The sequence below is a fragment of the Fundulus heteroclitus genome, chromosome 17 (genome assembly GCF_011125445.2).
Source record: "Fundulus heteroclitus isolate FHET01 chromosome 17, MU-UCD_Fhet_4.1, whole genome shotgun sequence".
NCBI classification, from domain to species: Eukaryota; Metazoa; Chordata; class Actinopteri; order Cyprinodontiformes; family Fundulidae; genus Fundulus; species Fundulus heteroclitus.
In genome coordinates this window covers 12,920,706-12,939,369 of record NC_046377.1, presented here as the reverse complement: position 1 = coordinate 12,939,369, position 18,664 = coordinate 12,920,706, and the positions used below count along the sequence as shown (strand labels likewise).

Genomic DNA, 18,664 nt, shown 5'->3' with positions numbered 1-18,664 from the left:
ATGTTACTTTTTCTATACAAACAAAAAAACAACCATCAAGGAATAATTTTGGGCACAGCATTTTTTTTTTAAAACGACAAATTTTTTTGTAGGGGTTGTTTAATTTAACATTTTGGCCTAAGTCAATAAATGAACATTAAATAATAATAAGCATATTAATATGTTAGTACATCTCTAAAGCTGAACCATGCCCCCAGGAATTAGCATGCCAAGGTCCCTGCCCTCGCCTGCCACCCAGCTTGCCTCGCCCCAGGTGGTCGGCCCACATAGAGGGGGCCTCCTGTAGCTTTTTGGGGCTGAGCCCTGCCGAGCCCTAGGAGTCACAGCTTGACCACCAGGCACTCTCCAGGCCTGCCTCCAGGAGGGTACATCAGTCTACCTAACCCAGGTGGGGTTTACATAATATTGTGGTCAGGCGTCTCGTCAGAATCATTGAATTCCTTTTTGTCTGACCACTTCCCTGAGGCTGATTTGCTAGATGAGACCCTACCAGGAGCTAAAGCTCCAGACAACATAGCCCTCAGGATCATGGGAGGACATCAACCCTCCACCATGTTAAGGTGGCATTTCAGCAGATCCCTGAGGGACCGTCTGGAGGGTGCCTGAGCTCTGCCTTGGAGATAGGGTGAAGAGCCCTGTTATCTGAAAAAAGCTCAAACTAGATCCACTGCTTCTCTACACCTAAAGGATTTAGTTGAGGTGGTTTGGACATCTGATCAGGATGCCCCCTGGGGGCCACCCTTTGGAGGTCCAACCCACTGGGAGGAGACTCCAGTGAAGAGCCGCAACTCACTGAAGGGGACTGCATTTCCCTTCTGGCCTGGGAATGCCTTTGATTCCTCCAGAATGAGCTGGATGTTGCTGGGGAGAGGGATGTCTATGTTTCCCTTCTGGTTGCCATGCAACCCGATCTCCGATAAGTGGAAGATGATGGATGGATAAATATATGTTTTAGATTGTGTTACAACTATATGTTAATCTAATAGCTGTGAGATGACTTTATGCTTTTTTTAAGTTTTAAATAAAAGCTATAAGATCATCCTCTATAGTTTTTGCTTTGTACCATAATACTATAAAATCTAAGTATTTGACCATACTGCAAAAACATCATGCTGGCCCAAGCCTAAGCACAACACACTTTGTTGTATGTTACCCTGTAGAAAATGTAACTTGCATGAACACAGTGATCTAAGCATATGTACGTAAAATGTAGTCCCTTGACTTTACACCACTATCGTTGTAGATATTTGTCCTAAGGATTCCACTCAGGCGCGGTGTTAAGTCATACTCCAGTACTTTCTGTGTTTTCATTTCCACAAACCAGATCAGATTTATTGTCCCCATTGTTCACGTCTATTAACTGGAAAAGATGTGATTAAAAATGGATTGCATCTCTCTTTGCTCTCTCACTCATTTTCATTCTCCAAATATGACCCTTCGTTCTTAGGAAAATGAGATTTGGAAGAGCAAACACACACATGCACCGCCACCTTCCTCTCTTCCACCACTGAACTCACCCCCCTCTGTGTGTCATTTATCTATAATGACTTTGTGAATAGTGTCACTGAGCGTTCGGCTCTCTCACCACGTGATTGAGTCACTCACTAGTCAGTCACTCACTCAGCCTACCCAAATCAAGTGGCTTTTAATGAACTTCAAACAAGTGTTATCGCGCAGTTCAACGTGTGCTCTGCCTCAACCCTACTCCCCCCCCCCCCCAACACCCTCTCCCTGGCTGCATACGTGAGGGGGGCTTCTCTTATCTGCTCCCTTTCTTTTCACCCTCTTTGCACTTCTCTCTGAGGCATACTAAAGCTTCCCCTGTCACATATGTTTAATGGTGTTCCTGCCTCTTTCAGTTTGGCTCTTCTTTTGTTGTTCCTCTCTCTCATTTTGCCTGTTTTCCCCTCTCTTCCCTATCTGCTGCTCTTCTGCTAAACACATGAAACATTTTGCTGAGTGCCCAGGGAAGCATTGCTCCGTATTTACTATGTTCACCCTTCTTTACCCCACTCCCCCCTTTTCATTGCTCACTTCTCCTTGTCAGTCTCTTTCCTCTCATCCCAATGTTTTTTGGGTTACTTGTTTACTGGTCACTTCTCTATCTCCGTCCTTTATGCTGTCTGCTCATCCTTTGACAACCCTTTCACTGGTTCTTTTCTCTTCTTGATCTTTCTGGTATGCCATATGGCCTCTATATTTAGGCTGCTACTCACACCTGAAATAATTGGTTGTTAAAATTAGATTTTAATTTGTAACCTGATTTGTGCGCCACTGTTACTCCCCCTCTGTCTTTCCGTCATTCATTTTTATTAGCCTATTTTGGCAGAAGGCAATCTTGCTTTGGGAACATCTGTTAGATATATTTTTCCATGAAAATACTAAACACTTTCTTTATATGTATGTCTTTCATATGTAGAAAATTAGTATTAAAATTATTCCCAAGGTGTCTGCTTCAATCTATAATTGATGCTTCCCTCTTGAGGATAATATCAACCGAGTTGCAACTAGACTGGTCCTTCATTCTTTGAATGTGAACAGGTTCTGTGACTGTTTAGGAGAAGCTTTCTGTCTCATCTAGACAGGGAATAACACAAACAAATAATAGAGAAAACAGTGCATTGATAAGTGGCTGTCTTATTAAAATAAATTGCTTTTGAAGTATTATTTTGAAAGCCTGCCAGTATAACTCATGAGGTAAATCATTAGGCCTGAAAGTGAATTTGCACTGTGTCTGTTACCTGAGAACCGTTTGGGTCTTGCAAATAGTTATTTTTACAGGCAAATAAAAACTTAGATCACGTTTTTATTATATTCATGATATTGTAGCTATTGTAGCGCTTTGGCCTGAAATTACATATCTGGGATGCCAAACAGCTAAGGAGCGATTGTTTAAAATTTCTGTTCCTTGCAAAAACCATTCATACATGTCAAACTTTTGTGCATGAACTATGAATACCAAAGGATTTATTAGGATTTTATGTCAGAGTAACACAAAGTATGACACATATAAAAATGGAAGAAGGATTTATAGCTTTCAACACAAAAGCTGGGTAGTGTGGCGTCCAGCAGCCTTTACTGTGTTTCTTTGTGACCTTTCACATATGCAGTCTATGAAGTGTAGCTGTCGCTGTCCTTCCACTGAAATATCTTTCAGTGTCCTCTCTTACTGGGTACTTTCAGTACCAGTGTGAAAAAAACAACAACACAGGGCAGTCATTTAAATGCAATATTTGTGATATATTTTAAAATGATAATCCATCATCTGTGTTTGTATTTCAGGGCTGTCCGCAGTTGCTGCCTACAGATAGGATACTGGTGCCAGTCAATGTGGTAAAGCCCATCACCCTGCGGGCTAAGAACCTACCCCAGCCGCAGTCTGGACAAAGGGGGTACGAGTGCCTCCTAACCATCCAAGGAAATGAGCAGAGAGTTCCTGCCCTGCGCTTTAACAGCTCCTCGGTGCAATGTCAAAACACGTCGGTAAGAATTAGCATCAGCAATGGATCACTTTCGCTCACCTTACCACACGCTCGCTGGAGACATCCCACATTTAAAACCCGTTCCATAAAAGCTTTGGCTATGCCCACTGATATTTAGACTGATAAAGGCTAAGTTTAGTTCCTCAGGTGTTAAGAGATTATATGAGATATAAGCCTAACTTGATCTCCCCTCCATCGAGGCTCCATCTTACTGAATAATGCGTTGACAGAAAGTATGAAAGGCTTTATGCTGGCCTTGATGCTAATTGTCTGTTGATACAATAACATCCCATCTTCCTGTCTGTCTTCATCACTCTGTGTGTGTCTGTGTGTGTTAATGTCTGTGTGTCAAGTTGTCTGTGGAATTGGGTGTGTAATCACAGTACAGGGCAAACATTGTAGTATGATTGAGCTGTGAATGAGGGAAACTGTAATTTAGCAGAAAATTATGATTCTAGCACCAACCTCTCATGCTGCCGGTGTTACAGAGCCAAATGAAAATAATCTAATCTTTGAATGCTCTCTGGTGTGTGTGTGTGTGTGTTAACCGTGTATAAAGCCACCTGATGTTGCTGATTATGTATTTTAGGGATGAAAAAGGAAATTAGGTACCAAAGGCATTTGGACTTATAAATAATACACAGTTTATTCCTCTCTATTAAACTCCGTGCAACGTCCCACATCATTTCTCTGGTTTCCATGGTTATAGTATCTCTATGATGGGATGGAGATGAGCAGTCTTCCCGTGGAGCTGACCGTCATCTGGAACGGAGATTTCAGCATCGATAACCCCGCCCACAACAAAGGTGAGCACTCAGACAGATGCAGGCGTTGGTGTGCTCATGTGAACCGACACATGTGGACGCGCCTGCTCATCAACTCTCTCACTTTACACTTTGTCCAACGTGGTCTCCTCACAAACTCTCATCTAGACATACATAAGGGAAGCTGCTGCCTCCCAATTGTTGCCCTTGCAGCCTGTCTCCATAGCAACAGGTGGTGGTGAGGTGAAGCATCCATTCCCTGATGTTGCCATGAAGAGTGGTTAACTTACACACACCCTTCTTCTTTTCCCTTTTTTCCCATTTTGACCATCTTTTTTCCCATCTGGCTGTCGTGCGAATTACCGTTCCAACTCTGTTACATTTTCTTTGTATCTTTTGAATACCAATCCTTTTCCTGGGCGCCTTTTTTTTTTAGTAAGTTTTGTGATTAAATTATGTCTTTACTGCCTTTCTTCTCAGGTTTGCCAAAAACTCTGTCTGTTGCTGCAGCCTTATTATTATTGCAACACTACATCTGTGTGAGAATGTTTTTTAAAATATACCCGTGTCGGTTGATGAATTATAATATTTAAAAGTTTATCACAGTAATTCAATTCAAGAATTGATGATCATATAGATTTTCCACACACTAAGGGATCTATATGGAGTTCCTTTTCTTGTCAATTGTGATTAATATAGCGTATAGCTGAAACCCAAAATTCACTTTCCTTGAAATTAGAATATTGTGTTAGATCAATATACCTTTTAATACAGAAATGTCATGCTATGGCCTATGCTACAGAAAAGACAGATGACTTTTGCAGTTTTCAGGCAGATAGTTACTCTACAAAAAGACATTGCTAAAGAAGATGTCTAATCACTGAGTAAAGTATCCAAGCATATTAATAGAAGGTTAATTGGTAATAAAAAGTGTTTTACAAAGAGCTGCAGATGAAACAGCAAAACCACAGCCTTGAGACAATTGTGAAATAAAGCCAAGCCTTTAATTTGGGGCGCTTTTACCTAGCGTGGACTAAAGCTGAAGATCCACCACACACAGACATATACAGGACATGGGCTGCAGCTGTTGTAATCCATGGTGTTATTGCCTCTCCGGAACCAGACACGATTAAAGAAGTGTGTTGCCTAATGAGAATGAGGACTGGACTGCTCATTGGTTGAAGTCCTCTAAAGTAAAAACTGAATTGTATTAGTTGTGGTCTTACAGTTTGGATGGAAGAGTGCAAATGGCACAGAATCCAGGTTGCTTGGGGTCCAGTGTGAAGTTTCCACAGTCAGGGATGATTAGGAGAGCCAAGTAGTTTGCATCTGTTGGTCGACTGTTTTCCATCAAGTCCAGTCAGCGTCGCCATCCACCAGGGGATTTTAGATCACATCAGGCATCCTTCTACTGACAAGTCCTATAAAGCTGCTGGGTTCATTTTCCAGCGGGACATGGTACCTGCACACACTTTCAAAAGTACAATTACCAGCTGTAGTGACCATGGTACTAATCTGGTTGATTGGCCAACAAATAACTGACCTGTACTCCATTGAGAGGTTATAGAGTATTGTCCAGAGGAAGATGAGAGACAACATTGCAGACAACCTTAGGGCCTCTAGTAAAACAGCCTGGGTTTCTTTATTACCCAAGTCAAGCCACAAGCTGATTGTCTCTATTGATGCTGGAGTTATGCGGTATAGGTAATGCGAAAGCAGCCTGGACCATGTCTTGAGTCTGTATACTGTACCGTGTATGGACATGTCTTTCTGTACAATTATTTTCTTGGCTTGTGAAATATTAAAATTTTCAGAGGAACTGATTTTTTTTTTTTTTTTATTAGCTGTAAGCTATACTCATCAAAATTAACGAGATTATACTTTTGGAAAATAGCACTTGCCTGCAATGAATCATCAAAGTGTATGAATTTAACTTTGGACTTGAATTACTGAAATTAATTACATTTTCTGTGATATTCTAATTTATTGAGATTCACCTGTGTATTAATAATCACTCTCTACAAACAGCTCTGGTTTATTATCCCTTCCTGTATGTACATGAAGGAAAAGAGGCACTTTGAGCTTCCCTTTTTTATTTGACTCATCAGTGTAATATAGGTTTGCTACTGAATTTTTAAATATTAAGCCTTCAGCTGGGTTATTTCAGTCTGCCCAGTAGCAATCCACAACTGTAAGCAATTAATGCTGTACCTGTAAAACATCAGCATGTGGTGGGTTGTAGTTCTCTTGCAGGAAAGCTGCTTATTTTCTCCAAAGGTAGGGGAGTCAGGCTCATGAAACATAATGTTAAAATGTGAATTTAATGCTAAGATGACACTGTGCTGCAAGGCAAAGTTTGTAGGGCGTTTGTGGTTGTGTTTACGTGTCTGTAAAAAAAACACATTTGCAAAATATATCCTTGAGCAGGAGAACAGAATCAAAGAAGCGACAAAAGTTACAAAAGAGATGCTTGAAATGGAGAATGCTTCTCAACCGCCTCCTACCTTTGTTTGCCTGCGGAGGAAGCATCTCCCGGGGCATTTTTTGATGGGCACTTCAAACACGCATCTAATGGCAATTAAAAGAGAAAATGGCTGGTCTGTTGTCATGGAGATGATATGGTAAATGCGTAGTGGGTGACAGGAGGCAGGAGACGACATTGTTGGAAACTCGGTGAGGCAAAGCAGGAGGGAATGTGAGCATATGGAGATGATGGCGGCAGGAATAATTCAGGTTGTGTACAGTTGCCTAGCCTTTTCAAGTAATTTTTTCCAGAATAACTTGTTTTTACTTCCCTCCACGTTTTCTTTACCCACTTTTCTTTATGCCTCTCCTTCTTATCCTGCAGTTCACCTTTACAAGTGTGATGCTCAGCGTGGAAGCTGCGGTTTGTGTCTGAAAGCAGACCCCCTGTTCGGGTGCGTTTGGTGTAAAGGAGAGAACCGCTGCACCCTCAAGCAACACTGCCCCCTCCCAGAGAACCAGCTGCTCGAGCCCAACGGGATCAACAGCAAATGCACCCATCCAAGAATCACACAGGTGAGACAAATACACCAGTAGAAGCATACAAAAGCAATACCCATAATATCCATGACAAGTAGTGTTGAAAAAAATTGGCGGGGTGGGGGGTTGGAAATCGAGTGAAGCCTAAAATTTGTACAATGCATTTGGGAACACAGCCCATTCTATGTCAGAACAAAATATGGAAAGAAAAGCTTAAAGATTGTTATGCACTTTACAAAAAAAAAAAGAAAAAAAAAAAAGAAAAAAAAAGAAAAAGGGATTTACAGCCTTTAAAAAAATACCAGCTTCTGCATTTTTCTTTACCAGCTCAAACATCTACTCTGCAGAGGTGGGTAACTCAGGTTCAGTTAGTAAAAGCCTGTGCAGAGCTTAGTTCCAACCATTTGCATTTCCAGCTCCACAGTATAGAGAGGGACTGATGCTTAAATCACCTGGTTAAGTGAACAGGGTTAACTCTAACCCTAACAGGCAGGTTTTTACCTTTCAAAGCTGGATTTACACACCTCTGTGTATTGTATAAACTCACAAAATGCTGGAAAATTTAGCTTTCCTATTAATTTTACTCTATTTCCGAGAACTGATTCAATGTCTGCCCCCTGTGAACAAGGGGGCAGACATTTAACCAAGAACAATTAAACTGCATTCTACAGTTCTGCATGTCTTGGTTTTGTGGTGTAGGAAATGGTATGAATTATGTCATTCTATAAATTTTTGGTTGGATTAAAGTCACAAAGTCTCCATAACATTCATTTCTTTGGCCTAGAACCAAAAAGCTGCTTCTTACTAGTTTGTTTGATTTCATTGTATCAACTCCCCCCAAGTGTTTTCATCCAGGACTCTGAATAAATAAATACGTCTGATGCCATCATATGAGAACCATCTCCCTACCATGATGCCCTGTCAGAGTGCCTTAAGGGTGTAATGATACTCGTATTTGTATCACAAATATCACGTACATCTTTATTGGTTTGGTATGTACATGCACCAAATGAATACAGCATTGTTTCATACCTGACCACATTCCAGGCAGCAAGCACAGGCCTAATAGAAGTCCTCTGCATTTAAACTGAGATTAACTTGCACATAGTTGGAATGCATTTACTTTATCAATAGGTATGAACTTAGGTGGCTTCCGAAGACATTTAGATGCCCTAGATGTTATTTAGGGCTAGCTAAGTAAAGAAGAATGTATAAAAACACAAAGCAGAATTATTAGTTTTTATTTGTAAAGAAAACGTAGAAGCCATGTGTTATGTACCGTTATGTAGTGCTTTGTGTTGGTCTGTTACCCAGCTGTCAAACTCCAGTCCAGGGCTAGTGTCCGTCTTAGCTTCAAAACACCTGAATTAAATAATTAGGTCACTAGCAGCATTCTGTAGAACAGGATTATATGTTAAGGAAGTAATTCAGCCATTTGTTTTATATGTGTAGAACAAGGGAAACAGGTAAAAGTTGCAGGACACTTGCCATTGAAGGAGTGGCATTTCACAGTTAGAATTCCTATAAAATACCACCAGTTTGCTTCTGACACTTTTCTTTATGCAGCTGTTATTCTCACACACTTTTGAGCTTTTTTTGTAGGTTTCCTCCACAGTATTTTATGAAATCAGAAGCAGCTTTATTGGCCCAGACAAGGAATTTGATTTCATATGCTCACAGTGTACAATGATATAAACTATATAGATAACATATAAATCTGATGCATTCTTACAGAAATTAAAAAAGGTAAATACTGCTTTGCACTCCTTGTGCCTTTTAAAGTAGGGGTGACAGTTTGCTTTGGTCTACCACCATTGGTTGTTTGCACTCAGGGCAGGGAAGTTATTCAACGAGATGGGACTGTATGTCATCTTGCAACCCTGAGGCTGCAGTCGGGGCGTATTGCAGCCGTCTTACGTCCCCCATAAAAACTGTCAGCGGTGAGGAGTGAGGACTTTCCCAAGACAAGTCAGCCTTTAATGCATTCTAATACACTTCATTATAATGACATTTCCCACCATCAATATGACAGAGTGACCTGCATAGAGCGATGAAAAGAATGAGAGAAGTGATTAACTGTTTGCCTCTTCAAAACCGTCAATTATCTTGTCCGAGTCAAAAATCTAATCAATGCCTTATTTTGTCTCTTTCCTTTTCTGTGTTTTTCTTAAGCTTTTTCTTCTTTCTCCTACCTCTTTATTTCTCTTAAGCCCATCCACGTAAAATAAATATATGAATTGAGAGCCACAAGGCATTGTGTGCCATCTTTTTTTAATTGGATGCATTGCAGCCATTCCCCAAATGCCTCTTTTTTTCCATTAAGAAACCTGTAGGGATCCATTTTAATCAGAGACATTGAACCATTTGAAAACAATATCTCCTACTTGGCAGTCTGAAGACTTGTGCATGACTTGGTTTAAGCTTAGCTTAACATCCTTACAGGTTAAGCTATTTCGGGTTGTTTTTTTAAATAATCAAACTGTAGTATTGGATTCTTTTGGCGTTCCTTTGTTGATAATTTATGGAGAAAATTTCTATAACATCCAACAGCCTTGCGCTAAGGGATAAACCCACCCGTTTGCTCAGCCCTCTACCTGTCATGTGAAACCCACAGGGGGGTCACTTTGCCACATATACACAGAGCTGAGAAACTGGGAGAGCTGACATTGCAGCTGGCTCCTGTCTGCAGCCTGGAGGACTTGTATTTGGCAGAGACTGATAGGGACAGACTACTCTGTCTCCGTTTGTAACATCTATCCATCTGGACAGGCCTGCTGATGTGTGTGTGTGTGTGTGCGCACACGCATACACACTGGCTGCTCAAAAGGTAGTTTTGTAAGAAAGTGGTGATGGATGTTGCAACCACATTGCCTGCAATGAGAGATGCTTCTGATAAATCAAATGGACACTGATTACTGTGACCATGTCACCCAATGTCAGGATCTAAGGTAATACAAATGTAACTGACTGTTGTGGACTTTAAATGCAAATTAAAGAGAGGACAGAGTGTTGGGCCCTAAGCTTCTTTGACCTCTGGAGCTTTGATTCTGTAGTTATGTCACTTTACTTCAAATTATGTGTTTGAACACAATTAGAAATAGAAATTAACACTTTTCCCCTGAAAGCGCAACAAAACAAGCTTAATTATTAAGCTTAATTGTTCAGTTCCTCACTCACCTTAGGTGTCTATTGGTTCTGAATAAGTCTTCTGTTAATACAGCCATTCCACAACCCAGCTCTAATGAGTAGGGTTTTTTAAAGAGCTGCTGAAGTAATTAATTTGGCAAAGAATGCTATTGTAGTCAGAACTAGTCTGTCAGCACTCATATATGATCAACTTTGCAACCTTGGTATTTTGTGCAGTGTCATAGTACCAAAAGTTTGCATATGTGTTAGTTTAGTAAAAGTTTACATAATTGTATTTACAGCAGTGGTGGTTTTACACTGAATTACTCTGAGTAAGATCCTCTCCATGCACCCTCCACCCCCTAACACACACACACACACACACACACACATGTGAGATAATGTTGTTGTTTTTTTTTTGTTTTTTTTTAAGAAAGTCAAAGTGGGACCAGGGACAGCTGCTCTCAAAACTCAGCCCAGGAGTCTGATTTGGAGAGGCACCATTATTTTGACATGAATACTTCATTTGTAGTAAAAAAAAACAACTCTTTTTTTCAACTATTAAAACTGTGTATGTATATAATGATAGAAATAAAAACTATTCTCACTTTATAAAATTGTAGTAAGCAAGGAGCTTATCATAAAAATCAGAGCAGATATTAACGAACAAAAATTAAAGCTGTATCCTGAAACACAAACTAGACCTGAAATTAATCAGCCTTTTCAGCCTCTTAGCTGTAAGATTTCAAAAAGCCTTGGTTTGTACAGCAATCCTCAGATTTCAAGAGGTTTAATATAATTCAATGCAAAAACCTATTACCAACCCCACCCTCCTCCTCCTCCTTCTTCTTCTTCTTCTTCTTCTGTCCCTTCTCATCTGGCTCTTCTTTCTCCTCCTCCTCACTCCTATGACTGGCATGATTCTGTCTCTTTGCATCAGTTCCACAACTGAAACTGGCCTCATCAGTTACAAAAAACAAAAACAGTAACAATAATGACCATTATAAAATGTACAGTGTTAGAACATAAATTTAATTTAAAAGCATTAGTATAGCGCTAAACGCACAAACACAGTAATGGGATTACTCAACATATTTTTTTTTTCTTGGACTTGTAAAAAACAGCTTTGAACACAGACTCTCTTCTGTAATGTCTTCCTTTTCCTGGTCAGCCAGTATGGATCAACATTTATTTTAATTAGAAAAAATCTCTCTGTGTCCCCTGAACTCATCCAAAGGGGTGGGATGACAGGTCCATGTAGGGAGTATTTGCTAACCTGCTGCAGCCATGCTGCTCTGTGTCGTCTCCGGCCTGACTAACTGTAATCACGCCGACCTCGGCCCCTCCAGTGAAGGACTGCGGTAAAAAACGTAACTTTTGCCACGTGCCACCCAGAAGTGAACTGCCCCTCCTCATGGCCTTTCTTCGTCTCATAGCCCACAGCCTATCACCCTCTGTGCAGGGCTGCAGCATCTTCTCACAGCAAGCAGTGATATGATAGATTATGGAAAACCACTTTTGCTGCGCAGCTTGTTTTTAATTTCTTTTCTTTTTTTTTAAGTGCTCGTGCTGCCCCCAATGTGTCATGGGAAAAAATGTCGCCCCAGTCAGCTGCCCGGTTGCCTGTGCCAAAAACTGCTACTGAGTTCCAGAATGGATGGGGTGTTTTCCATTGCCCTGAAAGTCTACAAACCACTTTAAGGGACTTTCCTTAAACAAAAACAGAAATATGTGGTGTACAATTGTTTAGAACAACCTTTTGCTATAATCAAAGCAAGTGTCTTTGGGGTCTGTCTTTAACAACTTTTCACATTCAGAAGCCGAACGTTTTGTCTATTTCCAGCTGATGGATTGCACAGTGCTTGGGATTTTGTTTAATAGCCTAAACCTGCATTAAACCTCTCCACAACTCAGGCCTTGACCTGTCTGCTGTGTTTATAGCTTATTTGTGAGATTAAAGTACAACCATGCGGGCTCTATTTTCTGATTGGGTAACATATGAAGGCAGCTAGTTCCAATGGATTTTTTTTTAGAGGTAATAGAGTAAAGAAGGCTTCATAGAAAACTATTTAGATTTTACTAAGTAGTATTTACCTTTATTTTTTAAGATTATGTGCTATAAACCTTGAAGTTTGTGGTTGTAAAATGAGAAAAAGTGAAAAGGTTTCAGAGGTGTAAATACCCTTGTGCCTTTGTACAATTTGTACAAAGAGAGATACACAAGATTTAAAATCAAACGAATCTGTCAGGATTATTTATTAAGAGTTAGACTAGAAGAGACTTACTCCTGCTATCATATGTTGCAGGTAGAAGTTTTCCCTTTTTTTGCAAACCATTGTTCATTTTTTTTAAATGTTTGAATGAGCCAAACTACAGAAATAATCACTAAAGATTTGGATTCCAACAGATCAACCCTCTGCGGGGTCCAAGGGAGGGTGGAACGCTCGTGACTATCCGAGGTGAAAACCTAGGACTGGACTTTAGAGAGATCCAGGGTAATGTGAAGGTGGCTGAAGTGGACTGCACCCCCATACGTGAGGGTTACATTCCTGCTGAACAGTAAGTCATATTTTTAACTTTAAAATCATTTTGAACAATAAACCTTAATGTATTTTTCTGTAACCTATAGCAAATACATATAAACATAAAAAGTGGTTTTACATGCTAATAATCTTATAAAAATTATTCTGAAACTGATGTAATTTTCAGATCCAAGACTATTTAAGTGGAAATTTAACTGTCAGCAGCATACATAAAGTCCATGAAGCTTATGAACTATGTGTACCTCAGAGCAATTCTTACATTTAAAATTTGTAGCGGCAAACACTCAAGCAGCAGCACATACATTAGTTCATACAATCCAATAATCATTTTGGAACGTTCTGGAGGTCAGATTTGGTTGACGTTCAGGTTTAATCCACAGCTTGGGCTGCCATCTGTCAAATTAGTTTAAAGTTGGCTTATCAACAGACACAGCGCTCCTGCTTAGAAAGTTGTGGGCCAGCACTTTCTTAGTAAGTGCTGACCCAGCAGAGGTACAGTAGCTGTAGCTGAGGTCATATGTAAAAGGATCAACTTTTTCCTTTTTCTCCCTCAAGTTTGCCGTTCATGGGAGATGAAGTTACTGCCAAATGATGCATTATTTTAGTTGGGGGGACTTTCGTCAACGAAAGCTTTTCTTGGACAGTTTTCTCTTCACTTGCTTGCAACACAGAAATAAGTCTAACAGATATAACTTTATCAATTTCTGTGTGGATTTTTCTACATTCTACAGCAATACTAATGTATGTTTGCAGGATTGTTTGTGAGATGGGTCGGGCCGAGTTCAGCCAGTATACTGGGAACGTGCAAGTGTGTGTTGGGGTTGGAGCATGCAGACCAGAATTTATGGCAAAATCATCTAAGTACTACTACTTTGTGGTGAGTGGTTATTTTTAACTGAGCTTTTTTTATTTATTTTTTATTATTTCACAGTTTTTACATTTCAGAGTCTTATGATGGTAAAATACTTTAACTTTGCACTTGTGACTTATTGCGTTTTGACTCAGTAAGTCACAAGTTTTTGCAAAATTATTTTTATTTTAGCACCTTTATGTCAGATGTTCTCTGTTCACACTTATTGTGTTAATATATGTCAAAAGGTTTTTAGCTGCTTTCCCACAAGATAGCTTTTCTCTCATGTGCATCAGCTGGGAGACATGACTGGCACTCAGTAATGAGCTTAAGATGAGACAGAAAAGCTGATGTTTCTAATAGCATTTTCTGCCACAAACTCATAAAGAGACACATTATGCCCACTGCTGTTTTCTTTCAATACTCTCCCAGCACACAGTCACCAACACAGTTACACATTCTAGAATAAATTTCCAAAGGTTGTTTTTACATACTTTGAATTCATGCCATTGTATCATTTTTACTGTTATCCTTTAAAGTATGCTGGCTGGGGTTTATTTTTCACCAAGGCCCCTCTGCAGAGATGTATGAGATGTTTCCTCTAAACATCAAACACAACAGGCTTTAGATGGCACCATAAGAATGCCAGATGGCTGCGTAATAGACTGGTGTGATGTCCAGCTTTTAATGGACTTTATTGAAAAATGTTGTGTCAAGTTTGCAAGTTATTACCTGTGCCTATTGTCAGTGGGACCTCGGACTACAGATTTTAGTACATTTATTTAGTAATGTTCAATAAATTCAGATGGCATGATGCTTCTGATTTTCTGCACAAACTGTTTCTCTGAAAAGGAACAGTTTTCAAAAAATATTTCTCTCTATAATAATATAATATATTTTATCTCTTTTTTTTACTGCTTTAATGTCAGAAGACCGGTTAAGATAGCCATATTCTGTAAAGTCAGGACTTGCTGACACAGATTGGAGCTAATTTGGACTTGTTTCTCCTGATCAAAATCTTGAGATGTGGGGAAAAGTTGAGACTAAGTTGTAAGTTTAGCTTCAAAAACACCTCAAAGGGAAGGAATGTATTACTAGTATTACCTACCAGGCTTCTTGCTATGATCGGTCACCTGTCATTAATGTTTGGATGAGTGGCATAATCACACCGTGTGTGAGAGAGGAGTTGATTTAAAGCAATGTTTTGAATCAAACACAAGATGATTAGATGGTTTACATTTTTAACTGTTATGGCCTTCTCTAATAATACAGTTTGGTTTAAATGGTGTGAACAGTGGCCTCTGTGTTCGTTCCCTGGAGAAGGGGTCTCATGCTCTGATCCTCAGGAGCTACTGTCCTGCAAGTTTTACATGCAGCCCATTCTAGCATGCTTGAATCAAATGAATGACTCATTATTATGCCTCTAAATAAATGCAGAGGGAGTAATTCAACCATTTTATTCTGGTGTGTTAGAGAACGGATGCATCTAAAAGTTGCCAGACTGAAGTGTCAAAGACTCATGCCCTAGAGAGTGCATACCCTGACCATAACTTTAGGTGTCCAAAAGGTTTCCAACATGTCCAACTCTAGCAATTTCCATGAAAGATAGATTGAAAGTTTAAAAGATAGAAAGTGTGCCTGGCATCTGCTAAACTCACCTCTATCTTAATATATCGCTATGCCACCGAAATGAAACCAGTGGTAGGTGTATCGTAGAAGTATAGCTCTCTGTGGCTGCAACCTAAATGAACAGCGGACATGCCACCGTTGAAAATGTATTCCTTTTAAATAGCTTCTTACAGCTGTTGTGCTTCATCTGACTTCAGTTTTAAACACATCCTTCAGCATTTTAAAACACCTTTCAGTTACAACTTTCACACTGAAGAGGTAGACTTGCAGGTCCCCTTGACGAAGAACAGGTTGAGTTTCCAACCAGCTGCTCACTGTTCAGGTCGAGTCAGAATCATTGGGTTCCAGTCAACAGCTGATTTTAGTGCATCTCAATTTTATTTTCATAACATTGAGGTTTTTCTTATTTACGGCACAGAAAAAAACCAGTATGACCCTGTGGAAATTCCTTGTTGTGCTCCCCTTATTCTTATAAGTAATATTTTCTTTCCAGTATTAGCCTGATTATTTTTCATCCGACTGATCTCAACATGTAAATCCCAACATAGGTCCCACGACTTGCCAGGCTAAAGCCGAGCCGTGGCCCAGTGTCCGGGGGAACAATTGTCAACATCACAGGCAGCCACTTGGATGCTGGGAGCAACGTGTCAATTATGTTTAAGGACCAGCCGTGCACTTACTTGAGGTTAGTGGGAACATGCCTCCATTGACCCTGTCAATCACTCTTCAAAGACTTAATTAAAAGCTCAGTCAAAGTCAGTTTTCGTCAAAGCGTAGGCAGTTAATGGCTCTGACAGTTCTGGTGATGAGCTGCATTTAGAAGAAAATTCAGCGCAACCAGAAAAATGTTTTAGTATCAATATTAATGTTGATGAGTTTATTTAATAAACCAAGTAGCCTAATCAACTCTGCTTTATCATCCATTCTAGCACAATAGGATATTAGATCAAAATGTTTTGTTTATTTGGGATTTTGGAGCCTGCATGATGAAGAAAAATCAGAGTGATAGACTTTGCATGTTTTGAGAATGTCATACAAACAGTGCTATTGAAAAAAACTCTGTCATATTTTCCCTTTAAAGGGTCAAGCAGCATAAAACCTTCCTATCAGCTTAATGTAGCTAATTCTGCAATGCTATATTCCAGGAGGGGCGGCCAGTGGCTAACCTGCCGAACACATGCCTCCCTGGTTGGCTACGGGAACGTATCTGTGTCTGTGAGCATAGATAAGGCCCAGTCCCAGTCAGATCTGCAGTTTGAATACGTGGAGGATCCAACCATAACAAAGATAGAGCCGGAGTGGAGCATCTACAGGTATGTCGCCAAGAAGAAATTTGACAATGGTTTAATGTCCCTGTGGATATGGAGGAACAACATATCTCAATATTTTAAGTAAATAACAAGCCCTAGCCTTATTAGGTAAAAATACATGATGTAGAAATAAAGTTTAAACATGTACAGGTGTTGTAAAACCTACAGCACCTCTTTAGCATCTTTAGCAAATATATGCATATATTGTGCATCTTTTTCACATTTTGTCGGCCTTTATTTCAGTATGCTTGAAAAAAAGTGCAACTAATCACCTTTCTAATAAAAAAATTGAAGGAGTGTGGCACAGCTTCCAGCCCTCCAAGGCATGTCCGTCTAGCTAAACTGACAGATTGGATAAGGGGGACACAAGTCATAGAAACAACTAGGAGGTCCATTGTAATTCTGGAGCAGCTGCAAAGATTTACTGCTCAGGTGGAAAAATCTGTTGACCTGACAACTATTAATTATGCACTGAACAAATATATCCCTGTGAATGGAAACATTACTGCTTGGGTTCTAAGTTCACCGCTGACCTAGCTCCTCCAAAACATGTAAGCAGCTACACTCAGGGATAGTTCACTCGCCCCTTCCGTTCGTCAAGGTCCCTGCTTGCATATTTTCTGTGTTGGACTGTAAATGTTTGGATTATGAGGTGTTTCTGTTACGTTTATGCAGCCGGTATAGGAATGTGCAAGAGGCGGTGTGCTCAGATTCGGAGGAGACCAGGGCGGGAGCAGAAGAGGGGCAGGCTGTGTCTTAACCAAGGGTGTATTTACCTTATCTCATCTCTGGTTCTCAATAAAGTGCTAGAACCTAAAGGAGTCACTGTTTCCTTTCATTTAATAAGTAACTGAGAGATGAGTTATCACTATATCTCACAACAATCCAACATACACATTGTCATCAGTTGGAGGATGGGTGGTTTAACACGCCACACCTTCCATGTTCATCAGAAGGGGACAGTGAGGTCGCTCTGAGTTGATGGGGAAGATGGACAGATTAGATGAGGCATGAGGGGTCAGCTGCAGTTGTTGCTGTTGGGGCTGGGGAGCAGTGTGGCTGTGAGAGGACTGGAGGGCAGAGGGACGAAGCAAAATATAGTTCAGTCAGGAAAGAAGACCTGTTAGAGGCTCCAAAAGACTTTAGACTAGAGTGAGGTTTACCTTCCAGGAGTGGAACAACCCAAACCATGCTGCCAAGGCTCCAGAGGAATTGTTTTTATCAAATATGTTATGTTAAAATGGCCTTGTTCATGATTAGTTTTGGAGGCTATTGAAAATCTGTGTTAAGAGTTAAAAACTGCGATTAACAGATGGTCTCCATTCAATCTGACTGAGCTTGATTTATGCTGCCAAGAACAACTGCAAAAAATGTCAGTCTCTAGATGTGCAAAGGCTTGTTGCTTGCAATGTGACAAAATGTGAAAAAAGTGTAAGGACTATGAATGCTTTAGCAAAAATGTTGTTTGTTAAATCAAAACAGTCTCTGATTGAAGAACTACCTGATTTTTCAGTGGACATACTCCAGTGACAGTAACAGGGACTAACCTGGACATCATTCAGACCCCACTCATCAGAGCCAAATACAACAACCACGAGACGCTCAATGTAAGTTACTGCAAAACATGAATAATTTATTTTTATGGATTATTTTAATTTTTATTTTATTTTGTAAAATATGCAAAAACTGGAAGGACTGCAGCTCATGTGGTTTTTGCCAAAGCTCTAATGATTTTTAAAGGATGACTTTTTGTAAACTCTGTTGTTTCAGCCATGTCTATCTTTGTTTAATGCTACTAAAGAATTGTACATGGTATGCACAGTATTTTGTCCTGAAAAGTTTGCTAAACTTTGGGATTTTTTTTTTCCTTCAGAAAAGCTATTAATTGCATCACTTCTTCCTACCAACAAAAAGACAAAACTTGTGAAAAAAGTAAAATAGCTGTAACCTGTAATTT

The 18,664-nt window shown here is 39.9% G+C and overlaps 1 protein-coding gene across 2 annotated transcripts in view; it reads left to right on the top strand.

The window, feature by feature from the left end:
* Positions 1-18,664, top strand: part of plxna4 (plexin A4) — a 301,699-nt gene that overhangs the window by 230,625 nt on the left and 52,410 nt on the right. For both annotated transcript variants that reach the window (XM_036149188.1, XM_012850624.3), the window contains exons 10-17: positions 3,283-3,483; positions 4,192-4,288; positions 7,095-7,285; positions 12,783-12,934; positions 13,672-13,795; positions 15,946-16,082; positions 16,543-16,710; positions 18,221-18,314. In XM_036149188.1, coding sequence (XP_036005081.1) covers positions 3,283-3,483; positions 4,192-4,288; positions 7,095-7,285; positions 12,783-12,934; positions 13,672-13,795; positions 15,946-16,082; positions 16,543-16,710; positions 18,221-18,314 — 1,164 coding nt within the window. The remainder of the gene's footprint in view (positions 1-3,282; positions 3,484-4,191; positions 4,289-7,094; positions 7,286-12,782; positions 12,935-13,671; positions 13,796-15,945; positions 16,083-16,542; positions 16,711-18,220; positions 18,315-18,664) is intronic.